The following is a 19816-nucleotide window of genomic DNA, read 5'->3' on the forward strand; positions in this document are numbered from 1 at the left end:
ATGCCCCCTCCCCCCGGTCAGGGCTAGCGACGGGCCTGTGACAAGCAGTCTCCTAGCACTCTTCCTTTCTTACCATTGAGGGGGTACTTTTACTTTTGCACTGAGCCCAACGTTGGCACATCTTTTTACCCCAGATGTGCAGACGCCAAATTCCTTGCTTTATACTTGGGCGCTTTAAACAAGTACATGTACCATTAAAACTGGTTTAGGGCCTGGACGCGGATAATATGACCCTAGCTGAAGATGTGGCGCAGAATGCAGCGGTGTTTTATCAATGGTTTCAATGTGATGGGCTCTCGGCCAATAGGAATGGGTAAGCATAGTCATGAAATTGGGCCTTGATCTGATAGGCCCAAGAACATCCTCAGGTAATACATGTACATGTACATGTTTTCATGTATGTGTGTTTTAATTATCATGGGCATAATTATGTAAATGTCTGTATATGTAATAAATTTCTGATTATATATGTAAACAATACATTGGAAGCAAATGAACTGTAACACATTGTCTAGCATTTCGGTCATTTGATTTTATTTTTCACTCATGATTGGTCATCTTGAAATTGCATAAAATTTGAATGCCACAAAGGCACCATTAAACTGTGGCGTTGTTTTACATTATTAAAATAATTTGAATATCAAAGCCATACATGTAAGTAAAAACGGACGGAATTTTCTGCGGCACAAAATGAAAAGGCTTATTTACATATTTACAAAAACACAAACTAATGCACCATGCCTACTTTTGCACCAACGTTATCCCGTTAAATGTGCATGATTAAGAATTCCCGCCTCGATTGTGTTGGGATTAAAGCTATGCAACACTGAAAGCTAAACCCTGCAAAGTTAAAAAGAACTGCTCATAATCTTTTGGTCCTCATAAAACATTATATGTACAAAATGTACAGTTAGTACTCATATAATGTGGAACAATCGCAAAGCTTTTTAACATGGTCTTTGCAATAAATCGTATTCACCCCAATTGGCACCCGTACACGTACTACATTGTTTTTCATTGTACTACATTGTATTACATTGTATTACATTGTACTACATTGTATTACACTGCGATTACAATGTATACTCACTGAAGAATCAATAAAACCATAGAGTGCTCAGGCGGTTTTGGGTGCTACAGGGAGTACAGTTTTGGGCACTAGTGACTAAAGTGTTAAAGTAGCATATTGTTTTTTTGTACAGTGAGGTATTCTTGTAGTTCTAACTTTTTAACAGTGTTCTAACCAGGCTGAGCGTTATGCACTCTCTTGTACAGACAGATCTGGCCTCGGTACTGAAACGCTTGAAGTACATGTAAATGGTAGTTCACTGTCTTGCCACAAGGGTAAGGAGGCCTCTCTTGGCCACACTCGCCACTAAAATTACACATAGAACCAGACTGGAGGTCAGCAGTAAAAAAGGGCTAAAAATGCGCTCCTTAAATTTTTTTTGTAATACTTGCACACTTTGCTTTGTCTGCTTATCTAAATCGTGAGCAAGTCGAACAAGTGCAAATGTTGCGTCAGTCCTATCAAGTTTGGAAAAGGAACAATATACAGGTTTTTTTTTCTCAAGTGATCACGTTTTCTTGCTATTATCATCATGATACATTCTGCGCCAAGTTGTCCTTTCAGTCAAAATCAGTCAAGTGACTGTTTTCAACAGTTAAGAATTCACAGCCTGCATAAAGCAGGATTGACTGGCTGGGACTGTTTATGCAACTTGATACAGCTATGCTTTGACTCGGGGTGAATGATAAGCCATCTGTGAACACAACTTGTCTGCTTTGTCTGTTGACTGAGTTTGACTAGTCACAGTGCTTGCTTGACATATAATCTGACTGCTGGTGACTAGCCTGTGTTAAAGGTGTAGCAGGGGAAGTGGATGGAAAGTTTGACCGTCTTTTGACTGTTTATTAAATAGCAGGAGGGTTAAGCAACAATTCCATGGTCAAGCTTAGCACAAAACTGTGCCCCTAGACATAAGTTTCCCTCCCTAGGGCCAAGTCCATAGTGCTGCAAAGCCATCAAACTTTAATAAAAACTTAAGCCTTGATCCCGCTGTAATCTTCTGTTGCTTGCATTTCATAGTGTTCAACAGCTACTACTGATAAATTAGTGATTTATCCGGTTTGTCTATCAGCAAGTACAATGTACATGTAGTGTGCTTCTCAACGCAATGAAACTGAGCCCATCAGGTCAAGTGAAATTGTGCAAAATATTCATCAAATCTTGAAATTAGCTTCTGGCCAACGCAATTTTTCTTCTGCTGCTGCAAGTGTAAGCAAATCGTGCAGTTATTTACTTACATTTATCAATTAATGATCAATTAGTAATTTATGTGCATTTTTTTTATTTCCAAACGAGTCTTTTAACAAGTAGTGTAATTGGCAGCACTATGAATTTGAGCCCTGGTCAAGTGAAGTTGTGTGAAATATTTATCCAACTTTGAAATGAGAGCATGACTAAAACTTTTCTTTTTCTGTTGCTGTAAGCATAGTAGGCCCCCCTAATTGCAATGAACTTCCTTGCTTACAGTAGCCAAACCTAGGGCTGTTGAACAAACGAAACAATTTTCTATGGTTATATCATGGCTAGAACACTGCTAATCTGAACAAGATCCTTAATCAACATTGTCAATACAGTCCTTTTGCTGATTGCTTTCGGGGACTTTTTTAACTCTTGGCACTCTCGTACGTTCCGTGGCCGAAGACTCCCGTCCTGGCGGTGCAGTCTGTAGCGTGGCTCTCAAACGCCTTCTGTCGCGCCTGGGTTGAGCGGAATGTCTCCAAATGAGGCTGCTGCTTCTGAAATTTTGGCATCTGCCAGAGGGGCGGGGACTCAACCGGTGGGCAGTATTTACGCAGGAGGGAGGCACGAGTCTCGTAGATTCCCTTGTTCAGGTTTTGCTATGGAAAAGAAAAGACAGGAATTTGGATTTAAAAACAAATAGTAAACGGACTCAAGATTGGAAAACGGGGCCAATAAGTTATGATCACATTAGCAGTGTTGCCACCATGGTTACAATAATTACAATGTATGCAATTTCTGTTGTACTCTTAGAAATTGATTGTAGTCTTTTCCATCCCTTTATGACTGCCAACAGATATACATTTTGATATACATGTACATGTATATATATAACATAAAGATCTAAAATAGCATGATCAGAAAAAAAACACCAAGGGATTGAATCAATATTGACAAAGGAAAATTTCAACACTCGGTTCTCGCTGGTTCCTGTCTCCCTTTTAGGATCGATAATGTTGAGACAAGGAACTAGTCTTCTTGAGACAAGGAACCAGTCTTCTTGAGACAAGAAACCAGTCTTGTTGCTGGGTAGATCTCTGTCATGTGCAAAAGCAACTCAAAATCAAATCTTTTTACAGAGTTTTGCAAATATGCGAAATGGAGAAAACAATGTTTTAACTAGAAAGCACTGAGACAGACAACCAACCAACCAAAAAACTAGCCAAATCATAAAATAAAACACTTCAAGGTTTGAAAACTTACTTTTTGCACAAGACGGTCCCTCTTGGCAAGTTCATTTTTTCTTCTCTCATTCAACCAACGGTCCTGATATCTATGCTCCAGAAGATCAAACACGGGTGTTGATGGCCTGTTATTACAAAAAAAATCAAAGTAAACTTTTAAGTAAGTCAATTCATTTCCATTCTAAATGTTAAACACAATGATGTTTGAGTAACAAAAATAATCATGCTAAAGCAATCAATGCAAGTTAATTGTGATCTGGATGATCACACTGTTTACAAGAATTATCTTCATATAAGACAAACAAACTTATTTCAGGAATTTTGTTTTTGTCTCACCGCCTTGACATTTTCTATGGGATTAAAACGACTTTTCTTGAAACAAGACTTGTTGTCTTATATTAAGAAATTAGGAAACTAACTTGCGACAATGCATAGGCCCTATCCTCCGCATTTGATTGTTTGAGGAACAAATAAAGTAAGATTGATTGATTGAAGAAGAGTCATCTTTTTGGGGGGTTTTTTTTTTGAAGACTTTAATCATATTAGACTGATTTTTGATTTGCTTGTTTGTATTTTTTTTTCTTTAGTATTTAGGGTCTAGGTGCATTTAACTTATTATCTCAGAGTGAAATAGTAGTTCTTTTTATACAACGGCTGAATAAATCCCTATCATCTTTGGTGGGTCGTGGATCATTTGTCGTTGAATTATTCATCCCAACGCACGACGCGATATGTCGCAAACATGGAAGTTCCATTTCACAGTAAATAGAACTTCCATCATGTCCATTGCCCGGTCACACGATTGGTTGCGCAATAAAAGCTCTGATGCTGTACATTGACAATACATGTACTAGTTTACAAGTAAACAATCAGATGACGAATATTAAGTCAGGTTTTGTATAAAACAAATCATTTTTTTTACATTCGTGCAATGGAAAGTATTATTTCGTTTGGTGATGAATGGAATGTTCCATTTGCCCCGTGGAATGGAACGTTCCATCTGTCACCTCATGTAAGTCATGAAATTATTCTTACCATTGCACTCATAAACACTCATTACTTGTAAAAAAATATTACCTGGTTGATATGCCAAAGGTCATGGAGGCCGGTATCCTCTTGATCTTGGTCTTGTTTTTCTCTTCCTCCGCCACGCGTCTTCTCACGTCGTGCGTTGCCCGGTACTCAAACTGCTCCTTGGCAGTCACCAACCCAGAGCCGATGCACGCCTTGTTCAGCGCGACAAAGTCCCTGTCTGGTCTCTTCTCCTTGCGTAGTGTCGGCAGGGAAGCTGTAGGGGACCACCCAGACATGGCCTCTGCAGCCCCACCATCCTTGGCCAGGTTTGGTCGCCCGTAGGTGAAGTTGTAGTCGGGGAGGGTGAAGCCACGTTTGGCTGGCTTCCCGAGTTCTGTCTGTAATTTTTTTTGAAGTATGACAATGATTTTGAGTTTAAATTTGGATTTTTGTGTCAGTCACACAACACTGGACAGAATACGCCAACTTACGGCTAATGGTAAAAACTAGTGTCAGTTGTCTATAATTAAGCCTTACCGACAAATTTGACATGATTCATTTTCATTTCATGAATATTCATGGCAAATATTCTCTTAGTCCTACATTCATCTATTTTACACCAACAAACTTTAATGCAGACATGCAGTTTGCAAAGAGATTGCCAGCAAAAACACCCATGAAACTTGTAACTTGTAAGAGAAAGCATCTAACAAATTCTTAGGCTTGGGCAAGCTAGGTTTCCTGGTTGCATGAACTTTAAATTTCCTGTAGAGAACAATTTTGGACGTCAGTATTGCAAGTATACAACTTTACAAGTTGCAACGAAATTTAGCCACTGAGAGTTGGCACTAATTTAATTAAGATAGCTGCACGATATATAGTATAATATATTTACTCCATTAATTCCTCAGAAAAATAACTTAAGCGTTGCTGTTTCTGACCATTTTCTGAAGCCATGGAAGCTGTTGTTATGATTGTTTGGAAACTTGTGCAAAGAAGTCGTCGACTGAGTGGAAAGTGATGAATATTTTGTCAGGCCTACCTTCATCAAAAGCGGGTTATCAAATGCATCGTACGGCACACCGACTGCTGCTTGACTCATTTCGATGACAGGGAATAAACAACACGGATGCCGAAAAAGAAGAAATATCACTGAAGAAATGCAACCGTCAACACACTTTATTTTGGCAGTAAATCGAAGGTGTAGCTCTTCTTGTTGTGTGCAAAGTGCTAGTGCATGTCATGCATGTAGTCTAGTCTAGTCGCGCGAATGAAGTTGTGTTGGTTACGCGTACGTAATCAGCTGGAGGCGCGGCGTTGACCACGCGCATACACACTCGGGGAAGCCCTTAGTAACGGTCAACAGAGGGCGCCAAACCGGTTCCACTCTTTCGCTCGTACCCCCCGCCCTGCAAATTTGGGCGGGGGGTACGGTACGAGCGAAGTTCCACTCTAGACTGGTCTCCTGTCCCTCCATTGCAGGATGCACCCCTGTATTAAAATTCCCATAGACACCAGTGCTAAATGCCCATATCGAAATTCTTTTTAAAATACTCAGAACTCTCAGAGTATTTAAGCTGCACAGAATTATGATCATCAACATGTCATCTTTCATTTTCTTTTCATTTTTTGGTGGGTTGACCATTGGCTTTTCGAGAAATTCTCACCCAAAGAAGGCGACCCCTATTTTTCCCAAAGCGGAAAAGTAGCCATCTTGAAAAAACGATCCCTCCACAGTCCACAACATGGCAAAATAGCGCCACTTTCGAGCCCAATTGCATCCAAAATGCTCAGAATTGGAAGCCCCAAGTCCGGGCCAGAGGTTCATTGCCATACCTCTTTAATTCCCCAATTGTATGGCTCTCATAACTCTAATATTGAATATTTTGAGGGTATAACTTTTATTCAGGAGCACGGCGGATGGGTTTAGGCCTATTTAAAGGTGTGCACCCTTCAGACTTCGAAGGTAGGAACAGCTCCTTTCCTCCTAACGCAGGGGCAGTGAAACGGGGGGGGGGGGGCTGGGGGCACTTGCGCCCCCAGATTTTCCCATGCCATACAAGAAAAGTGCCCCTCTCACGGTTATGTGCCCCCGCCCTCGAGACGAACGCACACATGAAAGCATGTGATCGCGCTACATACAAATACATTTGTCTCCTCTCTTGTAATGGAAAACAGTGCCCCTCAAAAACACAAGTGCCCATCTCGCATTACCAAGATTTTGCACCTTCTCGAGATGGAAAACTACCCCTCGAAAGCACAAATACCCCTCTCGATATTATAAAATTGTGTCCCTCTCGAGATGGCAACAGTGCCCCTCTCGCGATAAAAAAATGGTCTCACATAACTAGCCAAATTCATGGGCGGACCCAGAGAGTTTACTGCCGGGGGCGGAGGGTGTGCGGTGTACCGAAGGCACAAAGGCGGATCCAAGGGTGAGGGAGGGGAGGGGCAACGGGGCCATGACTCCCCCCCCCCCGAAAAAAATAACTTAACCTAAATTGTTTTAAATTTTCTTTAGTGACGTCGCAAAAAAGGCAGCCACAAAAGGCAGCCCAAAAGAAACACGTATACCACCATCTTTTTCTAAAAGAAAATTGGTTAAAGTGGTCAGAAATTGCCCCAGATCGCACCACAGAGCATCTATAGAATCCATTTTTTTTTGTGGACCCACTTTTTGGGGGACCAAATTCCCCCCCCCCCCCAAAAAAAAAATGTGTTCTGGATCCGCCATTGCAGAGGCCGAAGGGCTCTCACTTTCACACCATCGGGAGGTGCCCCTTTTTCTGGATAAGTGCCCCTTTTTGCAGGTGTTGCCCCCAGTTTGAAAAGCGTTCCGCCGCCCCTGCCTAGCGTATTGTATGCAGGACTGGCCCAGGTCTGATTCCCGTCCCCTGAATGCAAAACGATAATTTTAGCGCGAAAACAGCCTATTCACTGGCATCAAGTAAGGGCAAGTTCGAGCAAGTGGTTAACTAGTGGTTGCTTGTTTTTGCCTTTTTGCCTTGATTTCTTAAGAAAGTCATCCTCGAAAAAAAGGCCTTTGTAAAATTGTTACTAGCATCTCAATTTAGGCCTTTGGAAACTGAAAAATCGCCTGACGTGAAAGTTAAATAAACATGCCAAAAATTGATCTCTCACTTCCCAGGGCCAAAAATGTGGACCCACTGGAACTCGTTGTACTCATATACAAAGATGAACATTTATTTTGTGGCGGTCATTAGGTGAAAACTGAAACTTAAATAGGAGAATAACATGGTTTTTTTAAGACGTACAATTTTTTAAATAAATGTGAAGGGCTCATTATCATCTAAAATGACTGTTGATAAGAACTGCATGTATTCAAGCAATCCCGACTAAATCTAGAACCCATCGGCTGTGAATAAGCACATTTTCGCGTCGTTATCATTTTCGTTCTCACACAAGTACGCGATGTGAAAACAGTCAAACGTGATCGAACAAGGAGACCTATAGGTACAAAAATGCCAGATTTGAAAGGTCGTAAGTAAAATACGTTTTTTACCCATCTCCACTGACTGATTTCTCTGCATCCCTTGTGGAATACCTAGATAAAATTCCAACATGAACGTTTCTTGGGGTGATTTACGGTTAGAAATAATTCTGTCAAAAATTATGGCAAGAAAAATGGCAACCCACTGCAACATGCCCATAGGCGGGTCGCGCGGGGGTCCGGGAGCTCAAAGACAAAAATTAATGGCGTATACTTTCCGAGGCGCCATTCAAAACCACATGAGCATTTCGTGATCTGCGCGGCGCCCGACTAAAATCAAAACTATGGGCAAATTCACCTCTCGGTATAGGGAATTGATTTACACACAGTTAAAGAATATAAAATTATGTGTACATATGTCTGTGACTCCATGCATCAAATACGCGTTCAGAAAACAACAAAACCGGACAGAAAAAAAGCGCCGCCTGGTGGCGCTCAGGAGCATGGCGGCAATGTGTTTTCCGTCGGAATTTAAAGATTATAACCTGGACAATTTTCTCTCAGTTTAAATTTTACCAGATATAGCCGTATCATTTTTTTCTCTCGATATTTCCCTCCCCAAAACCACCCTTAAAACGGTTGTGTCAATCTCTAGGGCCCAGATCTAAATGTAGAGGCCGGCGAGGAACCGCCTCTTTGCAAAATAGGCCCACAAGTTGGACGTTTAACGAAATCCCTGGAGTCGGAAGCCACGAGTCACAAAATTAATGCTTGATCTCCAGAAATATTTCTACAATCAGTCCAAGTATAGGCTGCAATGACCTCTTATTCAAAATTACCTGTGGGATCACGAAATATTTATGAGCTCGCGCGCACTGAGGAAGCCTTACAGCTTTTTAGTGGTTTGCATCCCTTTAATGGCAGCTTTGGGGGACTTTGGTGATCAAAAAATAATAATATATTAAGACAAAAGGAAATTTACATGAAATAATCACTTCAATTTGAAATGCGCTTGCCAAGGCTGGCTTTTTCTGAAATGCGGCGCTGGAGTTTGTCTGCTGCTATACTGATTTCTGCCGCGTTATTGAAAGATGCGTACAGTGGCAAAGTGGTCAAAAGGAGATTGAGGCAGGCTAATTTCCCCTCCTGAAAATGCAAGACGCACTTAAGAGGAACCAAACAAACCAAGGACAGTACAATTTTAGAATATTTCTACAATCTGTCCCACGTATAGGGCGTCAGGACCTCTCAAATTCCAAAACAAAACAAAATAATTCCATTTTGTCACAATAGTTGAACGCCCTCACAACGGTACCATCGCAATGTCAACTCTATTACGATTGTGCTTTTTAAAACAGCTGCAAAAAGCACTCTTCAGTGCTTTTCGAAATTTCTTGTACTTAAACTCATAGATAATGGGATTAATGACAGAGTTAAGATAATAGGCAAGATTGCATATTTCTCTTGTGTATCTATAGTACTTTGAAGCACAGAACGAAAATGGACCATTGGCTGTAGGATGCAAACAGAGAAGATAAGTCACAAACCCTGGCGTCAATAAGATAACAAAAGCTCCTAAGACGATTGTAAGCACGCTGACTAGACGCTGTCTCGCAATCACAAGATCATAGGCTGCTTCTCTTGCTTGCTGCAGTCTCAGAGCTTTTGCTTGTCTTTTGAGAGTAACTTGCATCTTGTAGTAGGCCAAACTCATCGATGTTACGGGCACTAGGTAGCCCAAGATAAATGAACCAATATTTAAAATCAATGGAAACATCTGATGGGGGTACGTGATTTCTGAGCAAGCCTGCTCGGGATCATCGCTGGGGTAGATTGTAAACAGAATAGGCAAAGAAAGAACAAATGATATCATCCAGATCAGAGTAATCAGAGTTTTCATCCGTGTTGCCGTGAGTTTTCTTTCATACTGTAGTGGATGCACTATGGCGACATATCTCTCTAATGTTACCACACAGAGATTGTAAGCTGATGCATAGGACAACGCCCGCACCGAGAATCGGGATGCTAGCAGTCGACAGAAAATTTGTCTTCCACCCTGACTTGCTGGAACGAAAGAAATCAGTGCACAGCCTTCTGCTGTAACCAGGTAGTAGATAAATGCATGTAGACACAGGAGCATGTCAGCAACAGCCAAATTCACCAGCAGATAGTTGGTCAGGTTGTGTAAGCATTTGGCACGTAGGATGACGAAGCACACTAAGAGGTTTCCTAAGACACCGATGACTCCTTCTGCTGTCATGATCTGGCAGACCCACTTGCCTTCAAATTGCTCCTCATTGTCACTTGTTGGCACAGTTGAATTCATGGCTGGCTTCTGTTGAGGACTTAAGCAGGCCTATAGTTCAGCGCCTTTTATTCTTCAGTAAGGTTGATTTACCATTCGTCGATGGACGAGGATATTTGTATACTGTATTCACATAAAAAGAAGAGCATGATGTAATGGTCTGGATGCTTAATACCAATGTGATGACAAAGTGTGTGTTTGTAAACATGGGAAAGCCAGCATAAAAGTAGCATCGCTTTATCTTAGGACCGACTCACTGACTGACCAACACTGACTGCAGTGTAGTAACTTTTGAATATACCGATCTCAGTGATAGCTCACATCTGCTTCGCCTAGGGCCAGGTTAAGCGTGCCAATTTATAATAAGTACAATGTGATGTAGCGTCTGCACCATAATTTGTGCAATAGTCTGGCGCCACTTGATATATGTACCAGCAACCTCGTCCCCAGTGCTTACTTTATTTCCAACCGCGTTTCCAATAGTAAACCCTGGATAGGAAACTTTCTTCCTGTATCCTGATTGGATACCGCAATTGGCTAGTAATGGATTTTTATCGTGTTCTTGGTGCTATTATTCACAACGTGCAGTACGTGTTTTCGCGATCATTCGTCCAAGCCTTCTCGAAAATACTAATTTCCTTTCCAATTTGCTCATATTAATATGAAATATGATACTGCATGTTGTCTCGATAAGATCGTAACAGTTCGATTTCAAAATTCGTGTTTTCGTAACTCGCGCTGCTACGAATTGACTCTGTTTTTACCCCAGACACCGCATACAAAAACAAACGCTAACGTGTAACGCATATCCAGGCACCAGACTGTTCCTCATTTGCATACGTGTTCAAAAATCTTGCACATGCAAATGATCCAATACCAGGGTGAGTGAGAGAGCAGGTAGTGATGGGCGCGTAGTGTTCGACACCCTGTGGACGAGGTTGATGTACCAGAGATTCACGATGGATGTGGGTGTATAGGCAATTAATATAGGTAAAGTCTCGGTAAAATCAGTAAAGAGAACGGCAAAAGTAGATATTTCATTTCACCACGTCACCTCTACAACGAATACGAAAATTACAAAGCTTTTTTTGCGCTCTGGACCAGCTAATTGGGTAGTTCCAAATATTGTCGAGTACTAAGCAGGAAACCTAATGTAGTGAGGGATTGGCATCGGTGTTCTATTTCATTGAAGCCAGCAAACTCAATCACGCTGAAATGATATCCAATCCATCCACGCATTATTTTCTACTATAATTGAGTATAATGCCTCAATAATGTAATGGCTGTTGACAACTCAGTTCGTGGTTAATCTGGAAAGGCCATGGTAAATTATTACCAGCATTTCAATTTATGGGAACTGATAAATCGCCCTGACGTGAAAGATAAATATCGTGCCAAAAAATAATCTCTCCGTTTTCTTAAAGTCTAAAACACATGTGGACTTGTGCAACTCGGCGTGCTCGTACATAGATGAAAACTTAATGAAATAGTTTTGTGGCGGTTATTGAAACTGGAAGTAACATAGAAGACAAAACTGTATTTTGGGGGCTTACAATAAATTATTGTTTTAATATAAACTGAAAGACTCATTAACATTTACAAAAAAATGTATAAAGTGACCGCTGATAAGGACTGTCAAGCCAGCCCGACTAAAACTAGAACCCATCGGCTGTAGGCAGGTAAATGCTCGCGACGTTATACATTGTCGTTCTCACACAAGTACGCGATGTGAAAACAAACCGTATGAACAGACAAGAAGACATAGGAACGAAAATGCCGGATGTGATGAAAGGTCGTAAAATGAAATTCGGGTGTTTTTCTTTACCCATCTCCATGGGATTTTTCAATAATTTTTCTGGAAGAATGCCAAGATAAAATTCCAACATGAATGTTTCTTGGGCAGTGGCGGCGCTGGGGGGGGGGGGGGGGCGGGCGGGGGTTGCCCTAGTAAAGCTGCGACAACTGTTTAAAAAGGGCATTGAGTATAGATTTGAAAACTGCAATGTTCAAGTTTGCATTACACGTAGGTCTCTTAAACTAAATTTAAAGTCTTCTTTTCTTCAATCAAGAAAATTGTTCTCCTTCCTTAGGTCCCTTTTAACACAAGGAAATAGTACACGTGATTTCCTGTGACTGCATCAAAACATCCAATCAGGATACTTTGACTGGCAGCCCGGCCATTAAATACAAAGGACACAACCTTTTTTTCATCAACAGATTGCAACTATATGATGACTACAGTGATTGTGATGAGAAACAGCCTGCATTTAATCACATAAATATAGCTGTCAAAGAAAGCACGTAGTGTAGCTCACTAAGCGACAACCAGTTTACCGGTATAATGTAGATTATTGAAACGTGTGTTTTGCTCCTTACGTAAATGAATTGGACGTTATTTTTTAACTTCAGATTAAGGTCGCCCACAAACTGAGCAGTCAACGGCCATTACAATATTAAGGCGTATAATTACATTTTGAAGAAAAACTACTTGATAAAACCACAAATGGATTGGACAATATTTCACCGTGATTGAGTTTGCAGGCTTGTGGCTGCATGCTTACTCGTCAATATTTGGGAGCAGTAAGGCAAGCTGGTCCAAGTATTCAGAATAGTTTAAGGTCGTATAGAAGACGAATTTGACGAGATGGAATATCAACTTTCGCCGTTTGCATTACTTAAACGAGAGTATTATTGCCTGCAGATGCATCATGAAAGTACATAACTAGTACCAAGTGGTACAACCCATAGCCTTTAGTCAAGTCCCACGCGCTTACCCGGACACGTGACGCACCCCGGATGCTGACACGTAAAAAGACTAGCACGAGCGGCGAAGCCGCGAGGGCCTTTACCATCTAGTGGAGAACGCTTATGTTTTTCTTTACATTTGTCTACCGATTTGGTAGACATGCATAATGCATTACCCGTTGTGAATCGCCCAATGAAAATGCAGAATTACTAACGTAAATCAGCCGTCGTCTGGCGCCAGATCAGACAGCATATGGCGCGCGTGCTGTTGCTGGTAACCGCAAACCACCGTTAGATGATTGGTTTATATTGCTTGATTTATATTACGTGAATTTAATGAATAAGTGATTAGTTCCATGAGATAAAAGGCCCTCGCGGCTTCGCCGCTCGTGCTAGTCTTTTTACGTGCCAGCATCCGGGGTGCGTTACGTGTCCGGATGGTCCGGGTATAGGCGCGTGGGACTTGACTAAAGGCTATACAACCCACGGCGGCTGGGTAACGTGTGAAGACGGCTTACGGCACCGCCCGTGCACCACGCAGTGGCGTCGCCAAGGGGGGGGGGGGGGGGGCAGGGGGGGCACGTGCCCCCCCTGGAAAACCTAGTGCCCCCCCCCCCCCGAGTGCCCCCCATCTGAGATTTGGGTTGGTAAAAAAAAATTCTGCGCGTTGTTAAAATCATTACCTCGAAAATAGCAATTTCTGGAGATATCTTCAGATCGAATTTAGCATCAAATGTGGCACCATTTTGCATCTAGCCCATCCTCCGTATGCAAAAATTTTCCAAAGGGGAGGGGGGCACCCCCTCCCCTTAGACCCCTCCCCCAGGACGGCGATCGGTATCCACCTAAGTGCCCCGCCATCAAATGCTGGTGCCCCCCCCCCCCCCCCCCCTGTGCCCCAGACTGAAAAGTCTGGTGACGCCACTGGCACCACGTAGTACCTCGAGAGTACAGAAAACGAAAACAATCTGAAGCGTGATCTAATATGCAAATATATGCAAATTACAAGCACGCGCATCAGTGTTTTCAAAACTGGTTCTCGAAAGCAAAGCTAGTAATACTCGAGTTGCATGAATACTATAATAATGGCCGAGCCCAAGTAAACTGTCTTCCAACCAACCTCGTCCCCAGTGCTTACTTTATTTCCAACCTCGTTTCCAATAGTAAGCCCTGTATAGGAACTTTCTTCCTGTATCCTGATTCGATACCGCTAGTAATGGATGTATATCGTGCACTTGGTTTGTTATATTTCCAACGTGCATTGCGTGCTTTCACGATCATTGTATAACGTCCACGCCTTCTCAAAAATATTCCTTTCCTTTCCAATTTGCTCATATTAATATGAAATGTGATACTGCATATTGGCGGGATAAGGTTGTAACATTCTAACTTCGAAAACAATCATGTTTTCGTAACTCACAGCGCGACGAATTGAATGTGTTTTTACCCCAGACATATACAAAAACAAATGCTAGTGTAACGTACAGGCAGGCACTAGACTATTCCTCATTTGCATACGTGTTCAAAAGTTGTGCACATGCAAATGATCCAGTACTAGGGTGAGATAGCAGGTAGTGGTGGGCGCGTACAGCTCGACACGCTGAGGACGAGGTTGCATTATACCTATTATAAATAGGCAAGCTGAACCTGGCCCTAGACCAGTGATCAGAAGTGACAGTCGCTGACGAGATAGCTAACCGTGAAGTCTAACTCACAAGTTACAGTTACAGGCAGTGAGTCAATCAGTAAGCCAATGAGTCGGTAAGATAAAAAAGATACTAGCTTTAGGCTGGCCATTGGGGACCAGACAAACACAAATTGCAAACGTTTTCAAACACACATTTGTCACCATTGTCCTTCATCCTTCCATCATCCGGACCAATTCACATTATTCTCTTCTATTGTGTGTGTGAATACATATCATGTATACGTCCATTCAAGTATGGTAAATCGGCAGTTATGCTGCATGGACAGTATTAAACATTAAAGACGCTGAACTATAGGCCGACACAAACTCTCCACAGAAACCAGCCATGAATTCAACTGTGTTAAATGACAATGAGGAGCAATTTGAAGGCAAGTGGGTCTGCCAGATTATGGCAGCAGAAGGAGTCATCGGTGTCTTAGGAAACATCTTAGTGTGCTTCGTCATCATACGTGCCAAATGCCTACACAACAAGTCCAACTATCTGCTGGTGAATTTGGCTGTTGCTGATATGCTCGTGTGTCTTCATGCATTTCTCTTTAAGCTGCTAAGTACAGAAAGCTGTGCACTGAATTCTTTCGTTCCAGTAAGCCTGGTTGGAAGACAAATTTTCTGTCGATTTCTAGCATCCCAATTCTTAGTGCGGGCGTTGTCCTATGCATCAGCTTACAATCTCTGTGTGGTAACATTAGAGAGATATGTCGCCATAGTGCATCCACTACAGTATGAAAGAAAACTCACGGCAACACGGATGAAAACTCTGATTGCTCTGATCTGGATGATATCGTTTGTATTTTGCTTGCCTCTTTTGTTTACAATCCAACCCAGCGACGATCCCGATCAGGCTTGCTCAGATATAACATACCCTCATCAGATGCTTCCAGTGCTTTTCAGCATTTTTTCATTTCTCTCGGGCTACCTGCTGCCCATAGCATTGATGAGTTTGGCCTACTACAAGATACAAGCTACTCTCAAAAGACAAGCACAAGTTCTCAGCCTGCAGCAGGTAAAAGGAGCAGCCTATGATCTTGTGATTGCGAGACAGCGTCTAGTCAGCATGCTTACCATCGTCTTAGGAGCTCTTATCATCCTATGGACGCCATGTCATGTGGCTTATCTTCTCTGTTTGCGTCCAGCAACCATTGGTCCATTTCTGTTCTGTGCTTCAAAGAACTATAGAAACACGATAGAAATATGCAGTCTTGCCTATTATTTTAACTCTGTCATTAATCCCATAATCTATGAGTTTAAGTACAAGAAATTTCGAAAAGCACTGAAGATTGCTTTTTGCAGCTGTTTTAATAAGCACACTCGTAATAGAGTTGACATTGAGATGGTACCATTCTGAGCGCGTCAATAGTTTTGGAAGCGTGCTGACATTTAAGAACGTTCGCGGGATGTAACGACGTCAAATTCGAAGATTGAAGTGTTTAGTGAAAAAAACGTTTATACGGTTTTGACAATGTTATATACGTCTAACACAGTTAATCTAGTTGTGGTCTCGTTACGAACGTTACGGCAACGTTTAACTTATTAAACGCTTCCTTAACTTCCTAGCTTTCTTAACATGGCCGTGCAACCTCATTCTCAACGGTTTGACTTTGTCACAACAGCAGACCCTGGGATGGTCGCATGCGCAGGGCCGTCGCTAGAGGGGTGGGGTGTATGCGTGTGCGTTTGTTTATGGTGTAAATCGAGCACACACACGTGCAACATCATCACACATTCTCAAATGTGTATCCTTGTGGAGACATTTCTTTGTTCTCGTGTAGTAAAGTGTTCAATTTTGAAAGTGAAATTTCAAAATGCTCTTATTTTAACTAGAATTAGTTTCCTTGGCTGAAATTTGGAATTAATATCCCTTTTCTAAAACTCTTCCATTTGCGACAGATCAACCCACAAATTCCTAGTTTTTGAGTAAAACCCATATATCTATTTCGTGAAAACCTTGTGGAGACCTATTCATCTATAGAAATTGCCCTGTGGAGACCTTTACAATGTTTTGTTCCCTATTGTGTGTGGGTCTCCACAAGGATACGAATTTGTGGTCGGTGAATCGAGGACAGGAACCAAATCGAGGACGACCTAAATTAGAAAACGTGTACAAAACCAATGAGAGCTGTTGCAAAAAAGTTACGGACAAAGGAAAAGGGAAGAGGAACAAAAGAAAATCCTCGATTTACACCACAAACAAACGTACGTTTGTCTTACAGTCACTATGTGGACTTGTGAACAAAAGATGTCCACATATTTATGCAGGTTGTGTTGACGTTATGTGGACTAAGCCTAGTCCACATAACGTTTCACCCTTTCGGGAAAACAGGTTTAGAGGCATTTTCGGGTTAGGGTTATTTGTCGCAGAATGAAGAGAAACATTCATGGAAATAAAAAAAATTGGGGTTGAAAGAGTTTTTACAGTTTAAGTAAAGTTATTTTTGTACCGAGTTTTCTTAACTACACGAAAACAAAGGATTGTCCACATAGCGTATGTAAAACAAACATGGGTGTGTGTGCCCCCCCCCCCCCCATTCAAAATTTCTGCCGGCAAATCCATAAATTGTTGTCGGCAAATTTGTAAAATTGAGGGCCTTTTATATTATTTTACTGTTGTCGACAAATTTTGAAATCTGAGGACTTTTTTTTTGCTAGTCAAATATTTCGTTGATAAATTAATTACATTTTCGACTGTCAGCAAATTTGTGAATGCACGTTGTGAATAACAACACCAAGTACACGACAAAAAAAATGTTTTCTTTAAGCTGGGATTGTACAGACAAGGTAGGTACTATTTTGCTTTTTTGGTGTCCTCATGTTCATTGGTGTCCTCCATAATTTGCCTTGGTTCTTTCGATCATTTGCCTTGGTGCAATTTCCCATTCCTTGGTGCTCTTTGGTAAAAAAAATTGAGGAGGTGCGGAAATAGAGGGCGCTGTTGGAGCTACCGCGGAACATTTTGCGGAAAAAAAGATCGACGCGCATGATTAAAATCGACGCGCGCGCTGACCAGGGACCGACTTATTTTTTTTGGGGGGGGGGGGGGGCCATACTAGCCAATTGCCGTATCGAATCAGGATGCAGGAAGAAAGTTTCCTATCCAGGGTTTACTATTGGAAACTAGGTTGGAAATAAAGTAAGCACTGGGGACGACGTTGCGTCTGCCTTTACCCGAGTCGATCCGGGTGAGCTAAACGAACGCACCCAACTGAGGTTTCTGCCTGAAATTACCATACCATTTTGCTCCTGAATATGTAAATTTCCATTTAGCATAAAAGCCAAAAAGGCACCAAAATACCCTTGAAAATTGCAAAAGTAAAAAATGAAACTAGGGTTAAATGAGACACAAGGGGCACTTTCAAGGATTGCATTAAAATAAATATATTACACGGGACCTTAAACCACATCGTGTGATGCATGCGTGTGTGGTAAACGTATACTTATGAAGTAATTTTTGTTGAAACATGACGGCTTTGGATAATGTATATATACTTCATAGATTTGTTCATTTTAGTCAAACCTCAGACGTATGTCTGCAATTTTAGCTGTCTGTATCTCTCATTGAATTATATTAGTGTTGGATGTGTATATTATATTTTAGGAATGAACTAGTTTATAAGCACAAGAAGTATTCTTGCGTGTAGGGAGTGAATTAGATTGTGTTCAAGTTAGATGTGATATGGATTATTGGAGTAGGTATTGGTATACATATATTTCTTTCACTATTGTTCTGAATGATATTCTTGCTCCATAATCATTGTCTTGATTTGAATAATTAGTGTATCATTATTCTGTCATTTGTGTCTACGCCTGTCTCTTGAGTCATATGAAATCAAGGCAGGATATTTCTTAATGTTTATTTTATTGGCTAGAGATTAACGAATATTGTGTAAACAGGTACTGTTCATGTTTCTAAATTTCTGTTTATAGCCATTTCAAAAATAAAAGCTAACAAAGGTGTGTAAAAACGATAGGTCAACGTTCAAAATAGTTGTGGGTTTGTTTCCTTTATTTAGGCAAATACGAATAAAAAAGCGCATACCACAGAACAGAATTTGAATTTTTGTTGCCAATCGATGATTAAATTGAATTCTTGATCAACCTCACCAGTCTAGGCCAATATAAACAATTACGATATTGTATGAACGAAACGACTATATTTAATCAGTTGGAGAGCCCCTCGACAGAAACCATGTTTCTTTTGGGTGATCTAGCGGGAGCTGGTTAATATTATATTGTGTATGTTTTGTCTAAAATGTTCTTGAGTATTTCTGACTATTTAATGTTATTGTTTGTAATTGTTGCAACAAAATGTAACCTGAAAAAAAAAATAATGTAAATGTAAATGTAAATTTTGAATGAACTTAAATATCGAAAAACTGCTCAAAATAACGAAATCTAACGATACCTTTTGATGTTCGAATGCTCATATCGGGGAACATTCGCTTTAAAAACGCATTTTAATGGGCCTCGTGTTAAATGGAACGATTTTCTGTAGAAAAACCTATTCTCAATCTGTTAAAATACACTAGTATAGCTTTATTTGTTATAAAATAGTGTTAAACACAGTAATGATATATGCTTACGTAGTTTATTGCTTAGTTTATTATTTGATCAAGCTTGGTTGTAATGACAGTTTTAATATGTTGTACTAAAAGTGATAAGAGATTGAATAAAACAACAGCACGTCGACATGGCATTGTGATGTTGGTCAAGTTGTCAACCCTCAGCAATTTTTGTTTCGAATGGTGGCGCTCTTTCAATAACATGAGCCGTGCGAGTCGAGTGAGTGACTTTCACGTATAATCGGGGGGGGGGGGGAGTAGCGATGGGGTTTATAATTATGATTATTATCTGAGTCTCAGCTGGCCCGTTTTTACTCGAACAAAAAAGGTCAGCGGGCAACAAAGACAATGACAATATCCCCCAAATCCTGAAAGTCAAGTTTGATCTTCTCTTTCTTTTAAGCCTAACAATGGAGGCGGGGGTGGGGGGAGGGAGCGGGGTCACCAGCATTTCGACCAAGTTTGCAAATACAGGCAGTTGGGTGGGTAGGGAACCGGAGTCTCACCGAGATTTTTATCCAGGTTGGTAAATTCAAAACGGTGGC

At 41.1% G+C, this 19816-nt stretch overlaps 3 protein-coding genes across 3 annotated transcripts; 1 reads left to right on the plus strand and 2 right to left on the minus strand.

Annotated features, from left to right (window-relative positions):
• Positions 1 to 2089: 2089 nt before the first annotated feature.
• LOC119720596 (cilia- and flagella-associated protein 77-like) lies at positions 2090 to 5804 on the minus strand. Its single transcript, XM_038190329.1, has 4 exons — positions 5549 to 5804; positions 4570 to 4904; positions 3512 to 3617; positions 2090 to 2907 (listed from the first exon to the last, which is right to left on the minus strand). The coding sequence occupies exons 1-4, from the start codon at positions 5606 to 5608 to the stop codon at positions 2674 to 2676; spliced, it is 735 nt and encodes a 244-aa protein (XP_038046257.1). The 5' UTR covers positions 5609 to 5804; the 3' UTR covers positions 2090 to 2673.
• Positions 5805 to 9260: 3456 nt separating this feature from the next.
• On the minus strand, positions 9261 to 10283 carry LOC119720365 (neuromedin-U receptor 2-like). Its single transcript, XM_038190020.1, has one exon. The coding sequence runs from the start codon at positions 10281 to 10283 to the stop codon at positions 9261 to 9263; it is 1023 nt and encodes a 340-aa protein (XP_038045948.1).
• A 4757-nt stretch (positions 10284 to 15040) lies between these two features.
• Positions 15041 to 16060, plus strand: LOC119720366 (neuromedin-U receptor 2-like). The gene has a single exon (XM_038190021.1). The coding sequence runs from the start codon at positions 15041 to 15043 to the stop codon at positions 16058 to 16060; it is 1020 nt and encodes a 339-aa protein (XP_038045949.1).
• The last annotated feature ends 3756 nt before the right edge of the window (positions 16061 to 19816 follow it).

The sequence above is a fragment of the Patiria miniata genome, unplaced genomic scaffold, assembly GCF_015706575.1.
Source record: "Patiria miniata isolate m_02_andy unplaced genomic scaffold, ASM1570657v1 HiC_scaffold_9, whole genome shotgun sequence".
NCBI classification, from domain to species: Eukaryota; Metazoa; Echinodermata; class Asteroidea; order Valvatida; family Asterinidae; genus Patiria; species Patiria miniata.